This window comes from Sceloporus occidentalis, unplaced genomic scaffold (assembly GCF_023333645.1).
Source record: "Sceloporus occidentalis isolate IW3139 unplaced genomic scaffold, rSceOcc1.0.p SCAF_58, whole genome shotgun sequence".
Taxonomy (NCBI): domain Eukaryota; kingdom Metazoa; phylum Chordata; class Lepidosauria; order Squamata; family Phrynosomatidae; genus Sceloporus; species Sceloporus occidentalis.
The window spans coordinates 1,081,710-1,104,756 of record NW_028317038.1 but is presented as its reverse complement, the minus strand read 5'-3'; the positions used below and the strand labels follow the sequence as shown (position 1 = coordinate 1,104,756).

General features: G+C 36.7%; 1 protein-coding gene across 1 annotated transcript in view; it reads right to left on the bottom strand.

The window, feature by feature from the left end:
• Positions 1-23,047, bottom strand: part of LOC149287606 (DENN domain-containing protein 1A-like) — a gene marked incomplete at its 5' end in the record, with an annotated part of 204,987 nt that overhangs the window by 106,595 nt on the left and 75,345 nt on the right. Inside the window, one exon of the mRNA XM_089492645.1 lies at positions 9,431-9,532. Within this exon, the coding sequence (XP_089348771.1) occupies positions 9,431-9,532 (102 nt within the window). The remainder of the gene's footprint in view (positions 1-9,430; positions 9,533-23,047) is intronic.

The window sequence follows — 23,047 nt, the reverse complement described above, 5'->3', positions numbered from 1 at the left end:
ATATGATATGATATGATATATCTTCAGCTGGTTCTTATAAACTGGTTCTAATTGACCTATTTATAAAGTACCCAGACACGGCTGGCTCTATTTACGCTTGGGAACAGGTATCTCTGAAATATTCTCTGATACATTTTCCAAACTCCTTTTGGCCCTACTCTTAGAATATTTTGTTAATGTTTCCAATCACATGATTTTGCAACCCTACATGACAGCTTGAACCACATCACCTATTATTCTCCCTTGGGACAACTTCCCTCTGGAAGTTTTATTTGAAAATGATCTTCTAGCTTGTTCATCCAGTTCTAGTGTAATTTAATGGCAAGACAATCTACAAATGGTTCTAGATCATAGGAATTATTTTAATTTGGAGAACTTTTTAAACAATGTGTTTAAATCATAAATAGAAGGACATCAAAACTCACAGTTTTGGTATTATACTCCCTACCAGATATTCAGCATGCTCATTTTCTCATTGGTGATGAAAACAATACCAACTAATAACAACTAATACATTTCACACTAGCTACTAATAATAATAACCAGGGTTCCCATATATTTGTACATGTAGGGACTTTCAAAATCTGTAACCTTTGGTAGGAAGAGTTGATTCGGTTGAGCTTATAGCTACGGTATCCCTTTGAGCTCAACTATTCCAGCATGCCCCAGTGCACAGTCATGCTGAAATAAGAAAGAGCCCTCTCAAACTGTTCCCAGTGGGAAGCATGGCATTGTCCAAGATGTCTTGGTATGCTGAAGCATTAAGATTTTACTGCACTGGGCCTAGCCCAAACCCTAATTTCAATCATTAAGAGGTGTATCCCAATACTTTTGTCCATATAATGGTGCATAAAGTAAGGTCCATAAGGACATGGATGAATACGTTTGGTGTGGAAGAACCTGTCTGGCCCACACAGAGCCCTGGCCTTAACTCCATTGAACACCTTTTGGGATGGACAGGAATGGAAATTGCGAGCCAGGCTTTCTCATCCAACGTCAGTGCCCGACTTCACAAATGCTTTACTGAATAGACAGAAATCCCCACAGAAACACTCCAAAATCTTGTCTTCCCAGCAGAGTGGTGGCTGCTATAGCTAAAAGGGGGGCCAACTCCATATTAACGCCCATAAAACGGGACGTGCTACAACTCCATATAAGTGATGGTTAGGTCTCCACATACTTTTGGTCCTATATTATGTTTGTTATTATTATTATTAATAATATTATTACCTTTTATTTATTAAGCATCAACAAATTACACCACACCGTGCAATTTGAATGGGGTAGTTAGCACATATATATCATACATTAAAACACACACACACACAACAGGAGTTGAGAACTTTATAGAAATATATTTGATAAACCAGCTGAAAAAAAGTGAAAAAAAAGAGACATAACATCCTGAAACATTACAACTCTTATGTATACTTCACTTGAAATACAAAAAAAGTTCTGGTTATAAGAAATTATTTATTCAATCAATACATCGAACAGAAACTGCATTTAATCAGCCAGTTGCAGCTGTATTGCTCCGATATCTACAAGTCCAAAGTGCCTTAAAGGTAAAATGTGGCATTTTTTAGTAGTCCAGAGAAATACTCGCAAGACATCGGCACTAATAAAAAGGAACACTTACTGTTATAAAAGTAAAGTCATAGTAAATAATGGAAGGAAGGAAGTCTCTTAAACATTTATTACATTCCAAAGCCTGAAGTTTCCTTCTGGTTTATGGTGGAATATCTTGTGATGTTGTACAGTGTGCATGCTATACATTCTTTAATGAAGGCCTATAAAACCTAATAAAAACCACAATTGTTGACAAATTATATAAACATACAAGGTATGGGGAGGGTGGTTTATGAATTACAGTCTCGGCAGACACTAGCCCAAGGCTAGAAGACTGTAGCTAATGTTAACGTCTTCTCTACCAGTAACATAATATATTGTTTCATTGGCATGAAACAAAAGATTATATAATAACTTTATTAAATTAATATGAAACAGATGAAGCTTGATAATAAACATAATTAGGATAAAACGCTGGTCTGGATAAAGATTGTTTTAAGATGTTTCTTATATAGTATGATAAATATGTTTAACTGATATTGCCAAATGTGATAATGGAGTTTGCCATTCTCAGATTTTATCATTAAATAATGGTGCAACAAAAGGCAGGAATAAAAAAAAACAAATTTCAGACCATTATGACAATGAGACAAGGACACAATTATTCAATTTCCCATGAAGAAGATATCATAAAGGTAAAATGCAAAGGATGCTTTGTTAAATAATTCCACTGTGTTACCCAGACTTCTAGCACCCAAATACTTTAGTGTGCAACAAAGAATCTGCAAAAGAGAAGAATTTTAGGCTATAACTAAATTCTAACTAATCCTAGTAAGACAGAACACGGTTAATTTGGGAGATGGTCAAGCTGCGATCCAGAAACTACTGGTATTATTGTATAGTTTTTTAATCTGTTGATACTATTTTCATGTTTATTTTACAACAGAGTGCAACATGACTTTACCACAGATATAACCAGACTTGTGGCTCCTGATAGCATAACAGAACAACCAAACAGAATCAAAATCATCTGAAGGTCTTAATTTAATAAAGAGAGATAAGATATTACTGTCTATAACTACAGTATTAGAACTGAGCAGGAAGAAAGATATCCATTGCCAAAAGCATTTATGTGCAGCATCTATACAGAACCTTACACTGCTTCAATAAAGCTATCAGAACAGAGCTCATCTTTCAGATCACAGCCTCTCCATTACTTGGGCCTTTAACTTGAAAATTGAACATATTGTCTCCCTATAAATTACCCATTTAACTTAAGCCCTTGAGTAACTTGTGAACTTGTGATCCTCACAACAACCAGCTTGTCTTTCATTTCCTTTTTTACTTTTTTATTGCCCCAAAAGAGGATTATTGGTGTAAGAGTGGATTCCTTGAAGGGCCTGTTACTGACACCACATCTGTTTTTGGGAGGTGAGCACCCGTCACTGTCTGCTTCTGTTTATTCAGCCTAACACATACTTAATGGTGACCTAGGAAGCGGAAGGTGCTCTGAACACAGAGTGAGTGGTGAATATGACAAAGAAGCTCCAAAAAACCCTAACATCTGATCTAACCCTACATCATACTATATAAAAGATTTTTCAAGAACTTAGCAAGAACAAGAACAATTCTTTTTCATTCATCAACCCCTTCATGACAATGGCTGATTTTATTTTTTGTACCCTTTGTGACAATGGCTGTTTTAGCATTTCTGCGGTGCTCGTGTTTAGCTGTAATTTTCTTCTTTCCATTAACCGAACCGAAAGGCATTTTAATAATATGACTCCCGGCCCGGTCACAACAGGGTTAATTAGTTAAGTATATGTCTTGTGACTTAGGTGTCAATATGTACAGACCACTGTACTGAATAGATAAGGAAACACCCAAGCTCATAAGAACCAAATGGCGAAGGACCTCTGTTAAGGGTGCGTGGCCAACATCATAAGATGGAGGGCTAGCCTGTGTCACAGAACAGAAGCCACCTAGAGATACCACCATGACCTAAAGACACTTGTCCCAGGAGGATTCTGGAAAGTCCCCACGAGGGCTATAAAAACCTAAGGCCACAACCACAAAAACTTTGAAACCTCGCCTGTGGTGTTTGCAAGAATGTGCACGAGCAGCCCAGGACGGAGCCAGGGATCCTTGCGTCCAAGACAAGTGGCTCTTCAAAAAGACTGTTCTGAGGGGATTCTCAGTCCCTGCTGAGTTGCGAGTTAATCAGCCAGAGGAGTGATAACTGTATTGACATTTAACACTATAGCACTGATTGCTGTGATATTGATTGATTGCTTAAGTCCTTTTACACACTCATATAAGTTTACACACATAACTATTTTCTATCTGCTGTAGTAAGAGTTCTATATTAAAGTTTTGCTTGATCAAATTGCTGTCATTCCGTATCCTCATTGATTGGGCAAAACACTGAACCCATACAAGTTAGATTTTTTTTCTCAGGACAAGAAGGGCAAGAAGTCTACTATTTTAGAAATACCCAATTTTTATGGTTTTTTGCTTTCTTCTGCAATAATGCATAGTGCAATAATTACTAGTAGCATTTGCTATTTCAAAACCATTTTTTCCAAATCAGGAATTTCAGGTGTGAATTACAGCTCCTGGTATGTCATTGTCAAACAACACCCCAATATGTGTTCAGCAACATCTCCTGAGTACAGTGATAGGTTTGTTTTGTTGTTTGGGGGATAAAAGGTCACATTTGGGAGGTGCCCTTTTTTTTTTTTACATTTTACCTACGCGTTATTTGTCACATCTTTGAAACCAGCCAATTCAATTTACCCCATGAAACCATATATTATTGAAAACTTGGCACCCGAGGTTATTTCAACTACTGGTATTTTAACTTTTCATGGCAGGATTTTTTGTAAAGATATAGTGCCAATTTTAGGATATGTTCATAAAATTGTTGTTTGGGGGATAAAAAGTCACATTTGGGAGGCGCACTTTTTTTTTTCCATTTTACCATGTGGTCAAATATTGACAAAGGCTGGTAGTAGAATTAGTGCCTGGAGAATTAGTGCCTGGAAATACCAGTATTTGAAATACCTCAGGGTATATGGTTTGATGTGGTAAATTGAATTGGCCAGCTTTATAGATCTATTTTTCAAAAATATATGGTTTGATGGGTAAATTGAACTGACTGGCTTAAAAGATATCCCAAATAGCACATGGGGGTAAACAGTTTTGGGGAAAAAATGGTTTTGAAATTGCAATATGCTACTTGTACTTATTGCTGTTTAACTTGCAAAAAAAGATAAAAACATCGGATATTTCTAAACTCAGGACAAATAGTAGAATCTTTTAAGCATTATCTTTTCATTAGCTTTTGTAGATTTTTCAAATAATTTTTCTTCAATTTTTTTCAAATAAAACAAGTTTTTTTTTATTTTAAATTACAATATTTTATATATATATATTTTTAGTAAATTACCGTATTTGCTCGATTATAAGACGAGGTTTTTTTCAGAGCAAATGCTCTGAAAAATACCCCTCGTCTTATAATCGGGGTTGTCTTAAAATCAGACCTCAAATAGGTCTGACTATGAGACGACTAAGATCCAGATCCCCCGCACCTGCAGGGGACCTGGATCCTCCTGTCTCCCCCCACTTACCGGTACTTCTGAGTCCCCGGTGTGTAGCTGGGGCAGCATGTAGATGTCTACGCGATTCGCGTAGACAACTTCCGCTGCAGCAGGAAGGAGGTGTGGCTAGCAGCAGGGGTTGTCTGCGTCCATCGCGCAGACCTTCCCCGGCTGTCAGAGATCAGAGTTCCCCGCACCGGTGCGGACGCAGACAACCCCCGCTGCTAGCCACGCCTCCTTCCGGCTGCAGCGTAAGTGCGTGGGATCTACACGCTGCCCCGGCTACATGACAGGGAAGTCAGAAGAGAAGCACCGGTAAGTTGGGGGGGGGCCGGGGGAGTGTTAAATGGGGGGCATAAGGCATTTCTGGAGGCAGAGTGCTCTGTGAAATGCCTTTTAACCCCCTTAATGCCACTCTGCCTCCAGAAATGCCCTTTTAACCCTCTATACGCCACTCTGCCTCCTGAATGCCTTAAACCTCCCTATATGCCACTCTTTCCCATAATATGCTTTTTAACCCTCTAAATGCCAGAGTGGCATATAGGGGTATAATGCATTTCTGGAGGCAGAGTGGCACATAGGGGGTCAAAAGGCATATCATGGGGCACAGTGGCATATAGGGTTAAAAGGCATATCATGGGGCACAGTGGCATATAGGGGGTATAAGGCATTTCTGGGGCAGATGTGCATAACTGGGGGGCAGGTTGGAAAATAGAAGGAAATAAAACCAAAATATTTTTCTCAATCATAAATTTTATTATAAAAAAAATAGTTTAGATGAATTAACATTTACTTTTTTCCTATAGGGTCGTCTTATATTCAGGCTTTTTCTTTTTTTCCTAAATTAATATTTAGATTTGGGGGGTCGTCTTATAATCAGGGTCGTCTTATAATCGAGCAAATACGGTAGATATGCTCAAAATAATGGTCTAGAGAAAGCCCTTCCTGTCCTGAAAAAGAAAATATAACTTGTGTGGGTTAAGTAAATGAAAGAAAATTACAGCTAAACACAAGCACAACAGAAATGTTAAAACAGCCATCGCCTGGTCCTTAAGGGGTTAAAAGACCCTCAAGTGAAACAGACCACAGCTACCACAACAGCTTAAAGAATGTAACATGGAAATAACCAGAAAAAAAGTAGAGCAAAATGTCTCCACAACAGTGACACACTCATACTTTACATAAAAACTCAATATTTTAGGTAAATGAACAAGTATCTTTTTTATTTCTGCATAAAAGCCCAATAACCCTTTTGACAGCCAACATGCTATAATACATTAATTTCTTACTATATATATCAGCATTCATATTGATTGACCAAGCACTACTATAGAAAATTATTATCCAGTGAAGCTCCTTGTCAATAATGCATGGATGGCAAATTTCTAGGGGAACTGAGATTATTTTAAAATAAATCTTATCACAGTGTCAGAATTAAATCAGGAGGTATAGTTTACATTAGCATCTTGCATGTTCAATTAAAAAGCTGCACATTTATTGAACCACTTCTAGTCCACAAAAACATGAGAGGGGCTATCATGGAAATATGTATAATACATAAAACCAAAAAACAAAGGTGCATCTCAAAGGAAGGAGGTCATAGTTAAAAAAAAACAAACTTGTGGGTCAGGGATGAATGGTGGATGGTGGACTTAGAGGAAGAAGGATAAGTGCTTTCCAGTAGACAAAGTAAAGGTTAATACATTCAGGCGATTTAAGTATGAATGAGAGAGGCAAACGTATGAACATAAGATATGGCCAAATAGGTGTTAGAACTAGGAAAATCTTGAAATGCATACTAGATAGAACAAATGCCTCTTGTCTGTTTTCATATATTTGTCTAATTAAACTACAGGCTGCCGTTATTTAAACATGCTGTTAAACATAGGACAAATTCTTTAGGGTTTTTTTTTCCCCCCAATCCATAATGAGCTTTCATTAAAAACCTAAAGGCTGGTATTTCACTTGAAAGTGATTGGAAAAGGACTTTTGGCCCATACATTCAGTAATCCAGTTAAAGGTTTAGTGGGAAATGTAGCTGTTAAGACTGTCTATTTGGTAAATACAAGATTAAATGTCACCTTTGCTTTGGATAGCTTTATTCTGCTATGTTAACGCCCTTGTGTTTTTTTTCTCTCAAAAAGGACAATATGTTGAAAGGTCTAAATGCCTAGTAAAAACATTGCTTCCTCCGCTATATGTTCTAATAGTCAAATACAATGGCTCTTAGACTAATAGTCTATGTTTACAAAAACATTTTTAAAACAATGAACATTAACCCCTTAAGGAAAATGGGCGGTCCGTAAACCCATTAAAACAATGCATTTTGAGCCCGTACATGTACGGGCTTTGTCATTAAGGGGTTAAAGCAATGGGAATAGGTAAGAAAGACAGAAATATGTAGCCCTGATAATAAATCAGATACACAAACATGTGCCTATGATTTTTCTCCATAGAGGGCAATCGCTTCCTTTCGTAAATCAAATTAAAGCTGTAGACAGTTATTCCATTATCCTGTGACTGGGACGTTTCCCCAGAGGTGTAACAAGAACTGTTCTTCACAGGGGGTTACACAAACCTTCCTAGACCTCTGGCCCTTCTAACAGAACAGCGCATAACTAACAGGTTATAAGGCACTGAACGGCACCTCTGTTAAAAGGTTTTGTTATCTTGGGAAACTGTCATTCTAGGGAAAGCACAGCTGGAAACAGTTCAAGTAAATTTACAGTAACACCACCGACAATAATAGATAGATGATAGAGAGAATAAAATCAGTATCAGACTTAAACTGTAGGCTCATATTTATCTTAATGCGGCTTTTTTTTGTCTAGTTCAAAACATGGCAGTGTCGTGGGTGTTGTGCTAACTATAGTCAGTGTATAATGTGTTTAGAGAAACATGTGTATACTTGTAAAGGTTTATGCTATATTTTCAAATTGCTAAATTTAACCATAGATTTATATGTTATGGGGGAAAAAATTATATTTGCTATATTTCTCCCCAAAGGCCAATGAATTTTCATAGGCCTTCTATACATTTTCTCCACAGCTAAGCTTTTCTTTGTAGAGCGTGATGTATACAACAAGGACCACAAACAGGTCAGGAATCCTTGCCTGAATCTAAGTAGTTTAACTCTTTTTAACTTAGATGCCTGTACTCAAGCTATGATATCCAAACACTGTGGTGTGTCTGTGGCCCTGGAGTCATGCACTCTGAGATAGAGGTTGGCTAACTACAGAGATTCTAGCAGGGAAAAGGTTAATAACTAAAAAGACACTATGAAAACATCTATTACACGATCAAAGTTTGCTTGGATGTCTGTCCTATACAAAATAAATCTTATTTAGATGAGAAGAATAGAGTCATACTCTGTAGCGCTGGATTTGCGGTATACTCTGCCTTTCAAGTCAGGGAGAGTTAAATAAATGTAAGTAATGAGCAAATGTCTTTGCTAAAGGATAAATTAATCTGGAACAACAGATGATGAGTCAGAATAAAAACAGCAAACTACCGCCCTCAAAGTGTGTTACAGATCAAAGAGCTTGGTTACCTTCACCAGTCTGTATATTCTGGAGCCCATGTTCTCGGTCTTTGATCTATTAATTAAGAGTACTTCAGTAGCAGGTGGCATCGATACAATCACAAGCAAAACTGTTCCAACTTTGTCTTACCAAATAAAAAGCATTTAACCAACAACATCATTCATCCCATTAGCTGGAGTACATTAGGAGTTGAATAGAGTACCTGCCTGCACAGAGCACAATAAAGAGGCATAGGACATAGGAGTATGATTGATACTGAGTTATTCTACACAATTTGCCTGGGAAATTGGGCGATAATAAAAGGACACTGAAGAAAAAGAACTTTGCTGTTACAAGGGATGCTAGTGCTACTTACATATGGCTTTATGGAAAAGCTTTACATATATATACATATATATATATATATATATATATATATATATATTTATTTTTTGTTAAGCAATATAAATATGTATATAATACATAAAAAATGTAACATCAGAGTAAGATTTTATCTACATCCCTAACTGATTTTTTTCTTTATCTGTATGATCTTTAATTCTATGTATTTTTCCGTAAGAATGATTAGACCTCACCATGGTTCTTGCTTTAATATACTATTCATAGTATAGGAAATGAGACATCAGGGATGAGACAGAAGATATATACTATGTCAATTATTTTTATGAGGCAACAATGTGATAACCCATGGGACAAAAATATTCAATTTATAATACTGACCACTTCGCTGGGCAGGTTCTGTAGGTCATCAAATGGCGTTTCAAGGGTATTAGTGTCCACATTCAAAACCACAACATCTTCCAGGTTCATTATTTTCACTTTCTGAAAACAGCAAGTAAGCAATGGTTATAAGGGTACATACAATCATGGTAGTGCAAGAATGGCCAACAGATGCAGATCTTCTAATTCTAACAATGAGATAGAGTGAAGTCATACTCACAAATGAACGTCCAAGTCTAAATCATAAACACCATGTATAATAATAGAGGTATTTTCCATTGCCAAGACCTATAGCTTCCATAACTGTCCAACACAGAATGTACTTTTATTATGAGCTTTTCTGGCCATAAAACTTTCCAGAATTAATTCCATATTAGTAATACCTGACTTTATATTAAGTGATATAAATTTTGTAGGTTTAGAAACATTTTTTTTTTATTTGGTTCAAAGTAAAGAAATAATAAATTCCATAAGCTTTGCTGCATAAGATCCATTGTAGGCATTTCTTAACTAGTCCAGTATGTCATTTATTCGATTCAAAATAAATTCATGAAAAGCAAGTGCACATGAGTAACAAAGCCCTTGCATCTCTTGTCTAATGAAAATAACTGGTATGATGTCTTTGGGAAAAACATGATCTATAGTCATTTTTGTTGTGGTCACTTAATTTTACTGTATATTTTTTTGTGTGTTGTGGGGGAATGTTGTTCACACATGTCCAGCATCTGAACACTGCTGCCAAATCACTAGTGATAATGCTCTGAATTGTGCAAAAAGTAATTTTAAACTTTGAGTAAGGTTACACTCTACAGATCTTTTGTACTGTGTATCCAAAGCAGGGAATTAAAAAGACCACTCTGGTAAAGAACATTTGTGAGGTCAGGCACAGATGTTGGACGAGAAGGGCTGGCTTACAATCGTCATTCCAATTCATCCCAAAGGTGTTCAGTGTACCATGTCCTTATGTACCTTTCTATGCACACAAAGGCACAGTCATGTTGGAACAGGAAAGGACCTTCCCCAAATTGATGCCACAAAGTTGGCACCATACAATTGTCTAAAGTCTCTTTGTATGCTGCAGCATACGTTACCCTTCAGTGGAAGTAAGGGGCCCAAAAAAGCCTGAACCCTGAAAAACAACCCTAGATCATTTCCCCCCTCCACTATATTTTACAGTAGGCACTATGCATCCGCCAAATTCAGATTCATCGACCAGATTACCAGTCAGAGAAACTGATTCATCACTCCACAGAACACATTTCCACTTCTCAAAAGTCCAGTAGCAGTGTGCTTTACACCACTTCAGCTGACGTTTGGCACTGCAAAGTGATCTTCGGCTTGTGTGCAGCGGTTCCACCATGGAAACCCAATGATGAGGCTCCAGACACACAGCGCTTGTGAAGATGTTACTTTCATAAGCAGTCTGGAACTATGTAGTGAGTGACGCAATAGTGATTCTTATTGAAAAATATTGGAAGGGGCCATCTTCTTAACTTGCCTGTTTTTATAACAATAGATTTTAGTTATGGAAAAGTTAATTGCTCTTGTGCTTCATATGGTCGATATCGTTTTCTTAAGAGATTAGATTTGCAAATTAACTCCCCTCCCTTTCAGTTACCCCCATTTGCTCTTGGTTACTATATATTTTTTTTGCAAACCTGGATTGTCAACAGGCATTTCTACTATGCTGTTAATGTGTACTCAGAACCAGGTTAATATATGTACTGTTGTAAAAGAAACAAAAAATAACGTCATAAAATGCAGTATTTCTAGTCACAGGCTTTTCAAACCCTGCTACATAAAAACTATAATTCTAAATAGGTGAATACATTTCATATTGATAGGTGAAACTAAATCATTGTAAAGTAGTTTTCTGCTTAAGAATAAACATGTAAAAACACATTTATTATTTTGCATGTATGTTATGAAGATTAATAACGCATAAAGTACTATTTACATATTAACATTTTAATGGCTCCATTGCTCTTAATATCTAACCATAAAGAAATCTGTTATGGAACAAAGCCTTAAACTCCAAAATTGTGACAATAGCCTATATGAATCAAAAAAGTACAGAGGGAATTGTCTGACTTGTATATGAATAAGTACATTTTATCCAGATGTCCCTGAGAGGAACTTGAAGAAAAAAATGTGCAAATTGCCAGGAAGGCTTCAATTACTGAGCTAGCTTTTGTGAAATACGGGCAACTAAAGTCTCCACATTCATGGGAGAACTGAAACAAAATGCAACCATCTGCCCTCCCTCCACAATTCAAGCGACATTCAAGCGTTTAAAAGTGTGTGTCATTTAAATAGCTAGTTTATAAATGACTATGACTTGTAGTAATAAGTAGTGTGTGTGTGTATATCTCACCAACACAATTTATCAAATTCGTCTCGGTCTGGCATTTAACGTTGAAGATTATATAATTCTAACACACGGATTCAGAAAACAAAAAGCCCTCAAACTTTTTTTCCCCCCTTAAATAATATTTTTACAGTTGGGTACAGTTGGAGAAAGTCTTGACTTAATTTCATCTCAAGGAAAAAGAAAGAATTATTTAAAATGTGATTACAAAATTAAATAAAAATATGATTGTATTCCTTTGCTCACAGTGACTTGTTCTTCCCATGATTTTATCATTAACATAACTCATAGAATGTGGATCTTAACTAACAATAAATTATTTTCTAAACATCTTAATGTTGACTGCACTCCACGAGGCACATTTGACTATTTCAGAAGCAGGGAAAGGAGAGAACAGTCACAAGTAGTAGATGCATTACTCAGATCCACTATTCCCCAATGTACAGGTTAAATGGAACAATCCTTTAATCTTGAGGAAGCAAGAGGTAAGTGATACTAAATTCACTGTCTCACTGGGAAACTCTTGAGAAAAACTTAAAACCAACACACAGATTCCAAAAGACCTTGATGGTGTTGCTAAAGCATCTCAAATTGCACATGTTGCCTTGAAATATCTATTTATCTAGAGAGAGAGTTTGTAAAGGGGCCTCAGCTTCCAAATGCACGTTAATTCAGCAAAGTCTAACAGATCTAAAGCAAATACTTCCTCCTGGCCAATTTAACAGAAACAAATTCAGTTGATCTTTATGATCCATAACTCAATGTGTTCGGCACTTCCCACTCCAGATATCCCACCAAGTAAGTTTAGTAGTTACCATTTCACAAATGAATTGAGAGATAATGCTGATGAACCAATGAAATGTTTTCCACAGCTATGCAACTAAAGAGTAAATATCTCTTAAGGTTAGTATTTGATGTAGATTTTATATAGGTCTCTGAAAAATCTAGGCTCCAGAACAAAGAAAAGGGATTATAACAATGTACACATGCTCCTGTTTTCTATTTCATTGTAATCTTTGATTAACCTTAGCCATGAGAGTGTTGCTTCATAGAAATAAAACGGCTTGGGGGTGATCCTTTGCTTTAGTTAAGTTAATAAGTAATAGGTAACTGTACTGCAGGTAACTGCTCCTTTAATTACTGTGAGGAGTAAACACCAGCAAGAACAGTAAAGTTGCTATTTTTGTAAAGCTTTCTAATATCAGAGAGTTAGAACATTCCACATCTATAAATTCCTAGATTAGCAATTACACTGTAAAACACTAGAAAATGAGCTGTGTTTTACCATATTGAGAAATTTGTTCTAAATACATAAAATTTCATATACTATCCAGTATGCCCCTTTTACTTACCGTCTGACATTATCTGCAACATAAGGTTCCGATAAACCCTCTGACATACTAACTGCTAGGAAATCCCAGGGACTTGATTCAGTTTGCTCTAGTACACAATATCTGAGCAGGTAAAAAGGAAACAGCCCAGCAATACTTGGCATGAACCTATGAACACTTACTTTAAAGGGGTATTTTAGGTAGATCATTCACCTTCACCTTGCATATCTAAGTTAACATATGTAATCCATCCACTCTATGTATATACCCACCTCATTTCCTATTATTTAAAAATGGATAATTACCTCCCCCAATTAGGCCATCCTCATCTTATTGTTAAGTAATTCTCCCTCTTCTGTGGTAGCTGATTTGTTTTGAATAAGTAGAGGCAGAAGGTAGTTTTAAATAAATGAATTTAGGTATATTATATGATGGCGCCAATTTGCCTTTAAACCCAATTACTAGTGGGAAATGTAAATGAAAAAAAACCATCAGCTTTAATACTAAAAATAAAATATTAGCATTTAATCGAAGAGTCACTCATACACGTGACATCGGCAATCACACAACATACAGTTTTGTTTTGCAGGTCCACAACCTGCTTCTCACTGCATCAAATCAGATCACAGGTGGGGTTTGTGGCCTTCGTATAATCTAGAAGCTGAATCTGTTTTCTAAATTGTATTCACCTTTGTTAAGCAGCTGTTTTTCAACAATTATTATCCTTATTAATGAGTAGACAGCAGGGTAACTTTCCATAAAGAATGCAACGGGTCCGGTCTTTCACTAAGCCAATTGTGCCAGTGTTTGTCACTGTTTAGCTTGCTGTATTATACAAGCAAGTATGTATAACCCATACAACCTAGGGTCAGGGAAAATGCTACCCGTCAGCATGCCCCTAAAAGAAATTTGGTCCTCAACCTAAAGGGATTTTAGTGAAATTCAGCACTAGTAGACAGCAACATGGACTGCTACCCACAATCCTTTAAAATACATTTTTAATTTTTATTGAGGAAGATGGTATTGGCTATTTTTTGTATGATTTTTTTGTACCTCCAGATCCTCCAAAACACTAAAAACAATCTTGTAAAAGAATACAAAGCTCATCTGAAATCAGTAATGAATGCCAATGTTTTCTCCTGGGACTTGAAAGTACAGAGGTGTGCAAAAAAAAAAAAAAAAGGTTGTTTACCGCAGGGTGAATACACAAAAATATACTGCATTTAAAAAGAAAAACTTTTAAAAAATAGCAAAATATTATGATCAGAGCCAGTTTTGGCTGAGCGTAACATCAATGTGTTTGGCAGAAGCAGGAAAAGCTAGCATATAAAATTTTATTATTTCATTGGCAGGCTGAAAGTGGGGAAGACTTAATGAAATCCCTCTTAGATTTACAATCTGAAAAAGCGATTGAACAGACAGATGTGGTTAAGCCTGATCTGGCCTCTGACCTTCCCACCCTTTGATCCAAGCACAGCAGGTGGGCTGTTGTTTCCCCCCTCTGTGAATCTTCCGCTGGCTCCCCAAACTTCATTTGCACTCAGCGCAGGTGACTGAGATTCTTATCTTAAGCAGCTGCCCCAATCTGAGTGATACATAAGGAATGCGAGGACATAGATTTCCTAATGTGAAGACCAAAAAATGTCACAGTCATCGCTACAATAAACTCTTTCAAAACAGGAACGGCCCTTTTGCAGACAAAATCCCGCTGTCCCTTTTTTGTCTCCTATTTCTTTTAGAAAAGCATGTTTGCTGGATTTGGGTGTATCAGTGTCCTTTACCCCAAAATGCCACAATAGTGTGTACAGAACCGTCATAAAATTGACTCACAATAAATAAAATTAGATTATTTTTTCTGAATGCCTTCAGTAACCAGTAACCTGTTCCCATCAATAAGTTATAAAATCACATACAATTATTGGTTTAGCCTTACCCTAAGTCCTGCCTCTAATCACATGCCCTAGGGATTGTTGGGATGTATGACATTGTTTTGAAGGGAGTGAGTAAAAAAAACAATTAAAAAACAGGGGGTAGGCATATATTTTGCAACAATAATAGATTGCTGTTATAGATTTTTACTTAAAGACTATGTATTTGAGTCATAAGAGTACATCACTTTTTTAATACCTATTTTGCAATGACGAGATCTATAGAGCTCAATACAGCTGGCTCAGGCTCGTGTAACACTATTCTGCGCTCAAAAGTTGTTCAAATAAGGGGGCTGATGTAACCATCGTTAAAAAAATTAAAAAGTGGCATACTTTGTATCCTTGTGTGCGTGCCTCAGTCTGAGCCATGTCATTATTATTTTGCTCATTTTCCCGCAGGCCATAAAATGGACAGACTAGCTGACCAGAACTGTTCTCATGGTCTAACTCAAGCAGTATTTTGAAGAAAAATATTTTAATGAACTTCTGAGATCTGCATTACTCAAACACTGTCTGATGTAAGTCTGTGGATATTAGGTATTATATTTAAAAAAAATATGCAATATACAGTCCTTACACAATGTGTTGCTAATCAATAAGGTAAAATGGATACAGTTCTGAAAATCTCATTCTTTATTGATAGTTTTTGACACAGTGGTTTGCTAAATAACGAATAACAGGGTGCTTCTGGTTTTTTCAACAAGCGTTCTGTAAAATTAATTTAAAAAGGTAGAGGTAGAAACAGAAGATAATTAATTATCAAGTGGTAGAATCCATGATGACCAAAAAATATGTCCAATTAAAGAAAATGTAATGTAAACAACTGCTTATTTATATAAATTTAACACAACATGTGAAATTTGCCATTTTTGTGATACTCCATTTACAAAGTGTTGGAAAGACAGGAATCTAAATTAATCATGTATTACTTACAAGAAATGCTCTTACATAATCTAATATGTAAAAAGGCTGTTCATAGGTCTTACTTAGATAAAGCCTATATCAGGTAAAATGTATCCAGATAAAATGTGAGTCTTGTGCACTATTAACGATATCGGAGGATTGATAAATAAAGGCAGTGCTTTTTTAATGGGATCAAAGAAGTAATGCGGAAACATATTCTGATCTGTAACAAATACTACAATCTGCTGTGGCATAGTACTCTCTTTGGAACATACCAGTTAACACCTGGATATATTAATTATGTAGAATTATGCCAATTTGTATGACACAGGCAGGACACTGCATAGGTCAAATAAAAAGCAACCCAATATGCTTCTACATTATGACAATGGCACTCTACGTTTATCTTATAACTGCTACTACCAGGGAGGCGATTAGGTTTCTAGTGCTAAACCATGCATTTTTTAAATTAACATACAGAAAATGCATTGGTCCAAGATACATTAAATTTAATAATACAATTTTGGCAACTGCCATAATTTCTGAAAACTATGAACCTCTACTGAAAATATTTGTTCTTTTATTACTATATAATAATAATTGCAGTACAGCCTTCTAACTAATGCTCCCTTTTGATTTCTGAGTATTGAGGAAAGTACATTTGGACATTTTTCAAATATACATTATTCATAGCCATGTTGAAGGAAATCTGTAGCTGTACTTGTCTAACAGTAAGGAATCAATAACCACAAGTTACAGAATCTAGACAGAACATATTTGAAGAAAAACAAAGAACAAATTACCAGCGCTCAAATCCAAACCTGCAAATAAATACATTAAATAAATATGAGGCTGTAGTACTGTATTTTAGCCAAAGCACAAAAGTTAAGATGCCAAGTCAAGGCACCCCCATGGGGGGGGGGGGCAAACACGTGTTACCTAGCTAATAGAAAATGGCTGGACTTACAGACCAGGCAAATACCTGTGTCAAAAATTAAGACAAGCAAAAACAGTGCTACTCAGCGTAAACATTTTTTGTGACCAAGTGATTATATGTGATCAGAAATGAGATACACAAAATCAGCAACTTAGCTAGCTTAAAAGGGCTGAACTTCTAGTCCAAAAGAATATGTTTGATAACAAGGAAAAAAATATATGCCTCATCCGTTATTGACAGAGTTGAAACAAAAAAAATAGGTTTACTGTATATTCTGCAACTTACATCTTTTAGCTTGTCAAGGACAGCACAGTATACACTTAATACTATAGTTTACAGCCTAAATGCAATATTTTGCATGTATTAACACTAAAATGCAGCTGCCACACTCTTTTCCCATTCAACTATTTTAGGATCCAACATTTTTTTGTGAGCTTTAAAAGAAGTTGGGATACAAAATTAAAACAATGATATATAATGTCTGCTTTTAATTCCAATTTACGGGGTTATTGGTGAAATTTAACCAGTTATCAAAGGAGAAGAGGTTAGCAGCTCTTAAATATGTGCAAATACATACTTAAATAGACAAGAGTCTGTTACACTTTGACCAAAGCACACACGTTATGTCATGGCACCTGATGGGAACTCTGCTACAAGTGGGTTTTATATGCTTATTTGAAGCTATATTTACTGGAATGATTCCAAATTATTATCCTTGTATTTGTCTACAGTGTTTGAACTAACTCTAAAAACGATAGCACCAGAAGACACATAAGGAAGGGCCACATATAAATTTAAAACAAAGGTATGATCATTTTATATCATAATTCATTTACTACCATTTCAGAATGCAGCGCTGAGACGTCTCCCAACACTGCTGTAGAGGGTTCTGAGACCCCATAACCGAGCTACTTAGGTAAACAAGCCTGAATCTACTAATAAAAAGGTAAGAAGAGTAAACTTCTGTCAGATGAAGCATCTGCTGTTGGGGGACGTCATTGGGGAAGTGTGATTTTGGGGAAGCTCAGGTAGAAATCATATCAAGGGGGCGGGGCTCACAGCAGAGTTCCTCGTGACAGGGAGAAGATCGTCACGTCGGAGGAGAGCAGGAAAAAAAGAAAAGCAAAAATAAGTATTTTTTTTTTTAAAAGCTACAGCTCACAGAGATAAAAATTAAGGAAGCACAATATGTAGAGTTGGGTGTACTTTAGTGTACTTTAAAATGTATGTATTTTGTATATGATACAAAGATCTACAACAAAGTAGATAATTCTTGGTAGAACAAACCAATTGGTTAAGGATTTAAAGAAATAAAAAAATGGAGCAGCCAAAACAAGTGACAAAATTAGACAACAGAAAAGGGTGGCGTGCTGCAGCATCTCCTAACATACGTGAGGGGTTTTTTTGTTTGTTGTTTTTTTACAACCAACAAAATAATTTCTCACTGGTGGCGATGCATGGGGCACTGAAGTTTTGTTAGAATATATGAATGTTAGAGGGAGGTATGGGAGATACCATTTAATTTGATGAGATCTACAGAAACCTCTCACTGGTGACCCCAAATCACCTTTGCCCCGACATTTCATTTAGGGAGGGGTGTTTAAGAGTTCATCTGAGGGCAAGGTTCTGAGTTCAGAGATGCACTTTGGAAGCATGGTTTTTTTTCCCCACAAGAAAGAAGAATTGTTCATGGGAGCCATAATCAATTAAGCATTCAGCATGGCAGTAAGTTAATACAAATATCTACTTTATTTTGATACATGTATTATTCTCTAACCCTTGGGTCCAAAGATTAGCACTTGATCATCTTGGATATGGTGACAACATACTGCTTCCATTCAACAAACTTCTAAGTCACATTGCTTTTGCACAAAGCTATCACAAAGGAAAAATGTTTTTTTCTAACGTTGGTTAATGTCCAATTCAAAAGCTGACCAGAATGGTCTAAAGATATGTCCATATTTCATTGGCTACCTTATTTGCATAGGCCTGCTACATAGCTTTGAAAATATCACAGGGCCTGTAGGGACTGATTACATGTATTTTTGACTTGTATAGCTAAATTGCAGTGCAGTTTAAGAATCACAGGCTGAAATCGGCAGAAAAGGACACAATGAAAAATACATACAGAAGAAATGCTATTTTCTTTAAAAGCAATGTGTGCTTTAACCTTCTGCTTAAGCATATTCAGAGCTTAATATTTCATAGGCAGCAAAGCACTTTGAAATGGTCTCAAGATTTTATTTACTGTAATGTTCTGTTACTTTGTTATGACAGGTTCCTAACATTCTATGTGTCGGTGTACATGCTTCAAGAAGATTAACTATAGAGAAAAACATGATACACCCCCATGAGTTTTAAAACCAGACTATGCATGGAATGCAGTCTTGATCCTGAGTCAGAAAATAGGACTAGACAGCTACCTGACAGCAGATGGTGATGTGGGTATTGATTAATCCTTTTTGTGACCAATCTGATTTTTCATGTTTCATCTATGCTTAGACAGTGCTGACTTACACATGTGTGTGGCCATAAATATTTATATATTATCAATCAAAGCATTGAGAGTGATTATATCCAAAGCCAAAATTTGAGCCTATACTTCACAAGAGGTAGTATAAGTATACTTATATAAGCACAAGGGAATCGGTCAGATAAATACTCCTGACCATGCGTGATATAGGAGTCAACAACAATTTAAAATATTTGACCACTGAACTGGCAAATATGAAAATGAAATCTTTCAATTAAAGGCCTTTCCCAATATGAATGTGACTACATAGCAACTAAATTGCATATGGGTCCTGTTGATGTTACATGGGGTATATGGCATGGACATCATTTTTTCTCTTAATCTCTTTGCTTGCATGTCCCCTACTAACCATTGCTTATACTGTGACTGGGGAGTCCAGCTCCAGGCATGACGTACATCAAATACACCAGGATTTTAAGGATCCTGTAAACACACTGCTCAGTACGAGACAATAGTAATAATTGTATAACCCCATTTCTTCAGAGATTTTCTTCAGGAACAGTAAATCATTATAATAAACGCACTTTATAGTAAAATGTATAAATGGTGCAAACATGCTACTTAATCAAAATAAGTAAAGTCTTACTTTACTCACCGTTTCTGCATACCCAGCAGTGGTACCATTACTATATAGAATGCATAACGTGGCTCTCTACCCTGTGAGCATTTTAAGTGTGTACCACTATACAGAAAAGTCCTAAAAACTACCTTTTATCATCACACTTAGCAAAACATTCAATGTCCACAGCTGTGGAAGGTAAGTACCATTTGTGTGATGTATTGTAACATCATTACAATAGTATTCTCACTACTCAACATCATGAGCTACGCTACCTTGCGTGTTTTGTGAATAAGGATAGTCAGACCACAGACATTTAAGCTTTATTTTAAACATCTTTTCTGTGTTCCTAGGAATCAATACGTATTTGATATCGCTATAGTGCAGGGGCGTCCAACCTGCGGCCCTCCAGCTGCTGCAGGACTACATCTCCCATAATGCTGTGGCTGATAGGGGAGTATGGGAGATGTAGTCCTGCCACAGCTGGAGGGCCGCAGGTTGGACAGCCCTGCTATAGTGGGTTGTTTCAAACCCCTTCTACTGTCATTTTAAATAAATGTGTTTTGGGGAAAATCTGGAACCTCGAACTCGTAATCAGACCCAAACTCGTGTTTTGTGTAGTGATATATGATTTGGATATGATGTGTTTTTAATAATTTTGCCAGTATAGATGAAAAGTGTTACAGTGTTAAAACTTTAAAATCTCCCTCCAGTATCTCTATGCCGGCACATGAGAAGCTTTGAAATTAAGGGGTTGCAATGAAAACCTGATAATAAAAACACTTGTCAAGGTTCCTATTCTGATTTGCAGGAACATCAGTAAAAATAATATAGTTTGGTAACCCCCACAGTAAAGACCTGTCTCCAACATAATGTAAAGCAACTTTAGATTAACTTTGGACACCAATACCAAGCGATTTATAGTCTATTTATTTTTAATGGAAATATATATTTTTTATATCAGTACTTGCACTGAAATTGAGAACATTAAAATGTTTTGGACTTGTAAAACCATCAGAAAGTGCAACACGGCTGGCTGGGAAAAGAAGCCGATGATCTGTTATATAGTTCCCTTATTTAAGTATGCTAGTTCAGCCGAGAGCTGACAGACACAAAGCTTTTAACATCTGAGAACACAATACCAAGTAAACTATTGTAATTGTGTGACTGAGGTTTCCCTTTCTCCACACATAACTCTGCAAATTAGACTTTATTTACCAGTAAATGGCAGATCAAATAGCTCATTGAGATTTTTTATATATAAAAAAGGAGAAAGTAAATTTATCTAAGAGCTAAATTGGATGCTCTCTGATGTACAAAAATATGTCTATAAAAGCATACAGAGAGGACATGCACACTTTCTTCTTTGTAATCCATACACAAACAATTACTTGGGGGAAAAATGTCCATTTGCAAACCTAAGCAACATGAGTGAACAGTCTTCAAAGTGATTAGTAGAAGAGGTTTTTAGCATGGTAGCTAGGTATGGAACAAAATATCCTGTAGCTGTCTTTTATAATCTGTGTTTATGCTCTAACACATATTTCTATTTTTTTGTGTTATGGTAACTTGTTTAAAAAAAAAAAAAAAAAAACCTTTTATAAATAGAAAAACCTTAAAGCATTACTTTTCGTTGCTGTTTTATAATCTGTATCAGTTTGAGACTGCATTGATTTGTGCACAATTTATTCACTACAGCACTAATATTTAGAAAAATCTGTGGCTTTGTTCAGGTGGCCATATAGCACCTTTCAGTGGCAGTGTATTAAACATGTCGGCAGCTTGACAGAACGGTAGCATCCAATTCAGAACTCGTCATAGCTAAGGAATGAGCCTTCTTGGGCTGATGGACGCATTTCAGAAACAATTCTGTAATATCTGAGCTGCATGAGAATTAAAGGTAGATGAAACCGATTTAAACTCACTGATTTATAAGGGGTCAACACCTGCGTCTTCTGCAAGCGTTCCCCACTAAATGCATATTTACTTCTTCAAATAAATCTTATCATTTGAACTATGCATTATGTAAGGCAACACAAGAAACTGGACTTCAGTTCACTCTGCTGCAAATATGTTTAGTTGTACAAACTAAAAAAAAGATTACAGAACACTTCAAATACAACTTCTATGAACACTTTGACATCATTATTATAAGTGTGAAATACTTTCAATGCAGGTATCATAGCTTGGATGTACTGAGTTTCCGAGAAGCAGCCGAGAAAGGAGCAGGAGAAGCCAGGCCTACCCTACCACCACCCATGTCTGGATATAGTCATCCGCTGGAACACCACCCTGAACATGATGGAGCGGATCCTACAGAAGCAGCAGGCTCTTCACTCCATGTCCTCTGAGAAGAGCAATGGGTGTCCAACCCATTGGGGCAGATGGTGGAGGTCCTGAAGCCATTTAGAGATGGGGCCAAGGACTTTAGCCAGAGCACTGCTGCGTTGGGCAAATTCATCCCCTTACTTACCTACCTTGAACAACACATGCATGACTTACAAAGAGAGTTTTTTCCTGGTGAAAGATTATAAATGGAGGTTGGGAAGCTGAAAGGTGGCATGCAAGCCATCATGGACACCCTAGAGTACATGTTGGCCTGAGTGACCCAAGGGTTAAGGGCAAGTGGGAATAACATCCTTGTGCATGAGATGCAACACAAAAGGGCATGCTAAGCAGAGAGGTGCAGAAGTTGGAAATGGGAATTCGGAGCAGCAGGGGCCCTTCATACTTTGTTGGGTGCTAGTACCACCCAATCAATTGCTTCCACATCCACCCACGAGGGTTTTCTCTGTGACAGCTAACATACTCGCCGTGCACAGGTCTAGTTATTATTACCCAATTGATGGTACTCATTTATCAAACCTCGGAAAGCTGAAGAGCAAAGTTGACCCTGCAGTTTAAACAAGTTCTGCGGTCAGGGCATTTACCAACTGAGCTTTTTCACCAGCACTTTTATAGAAGAAGGCAAGTTCTGCTAGACACTAATCTGCCTTTTCAGCGAGATGGCATGTATATCCTTATCCTACTATTCATACAATGTACTGGTGGCAATGTT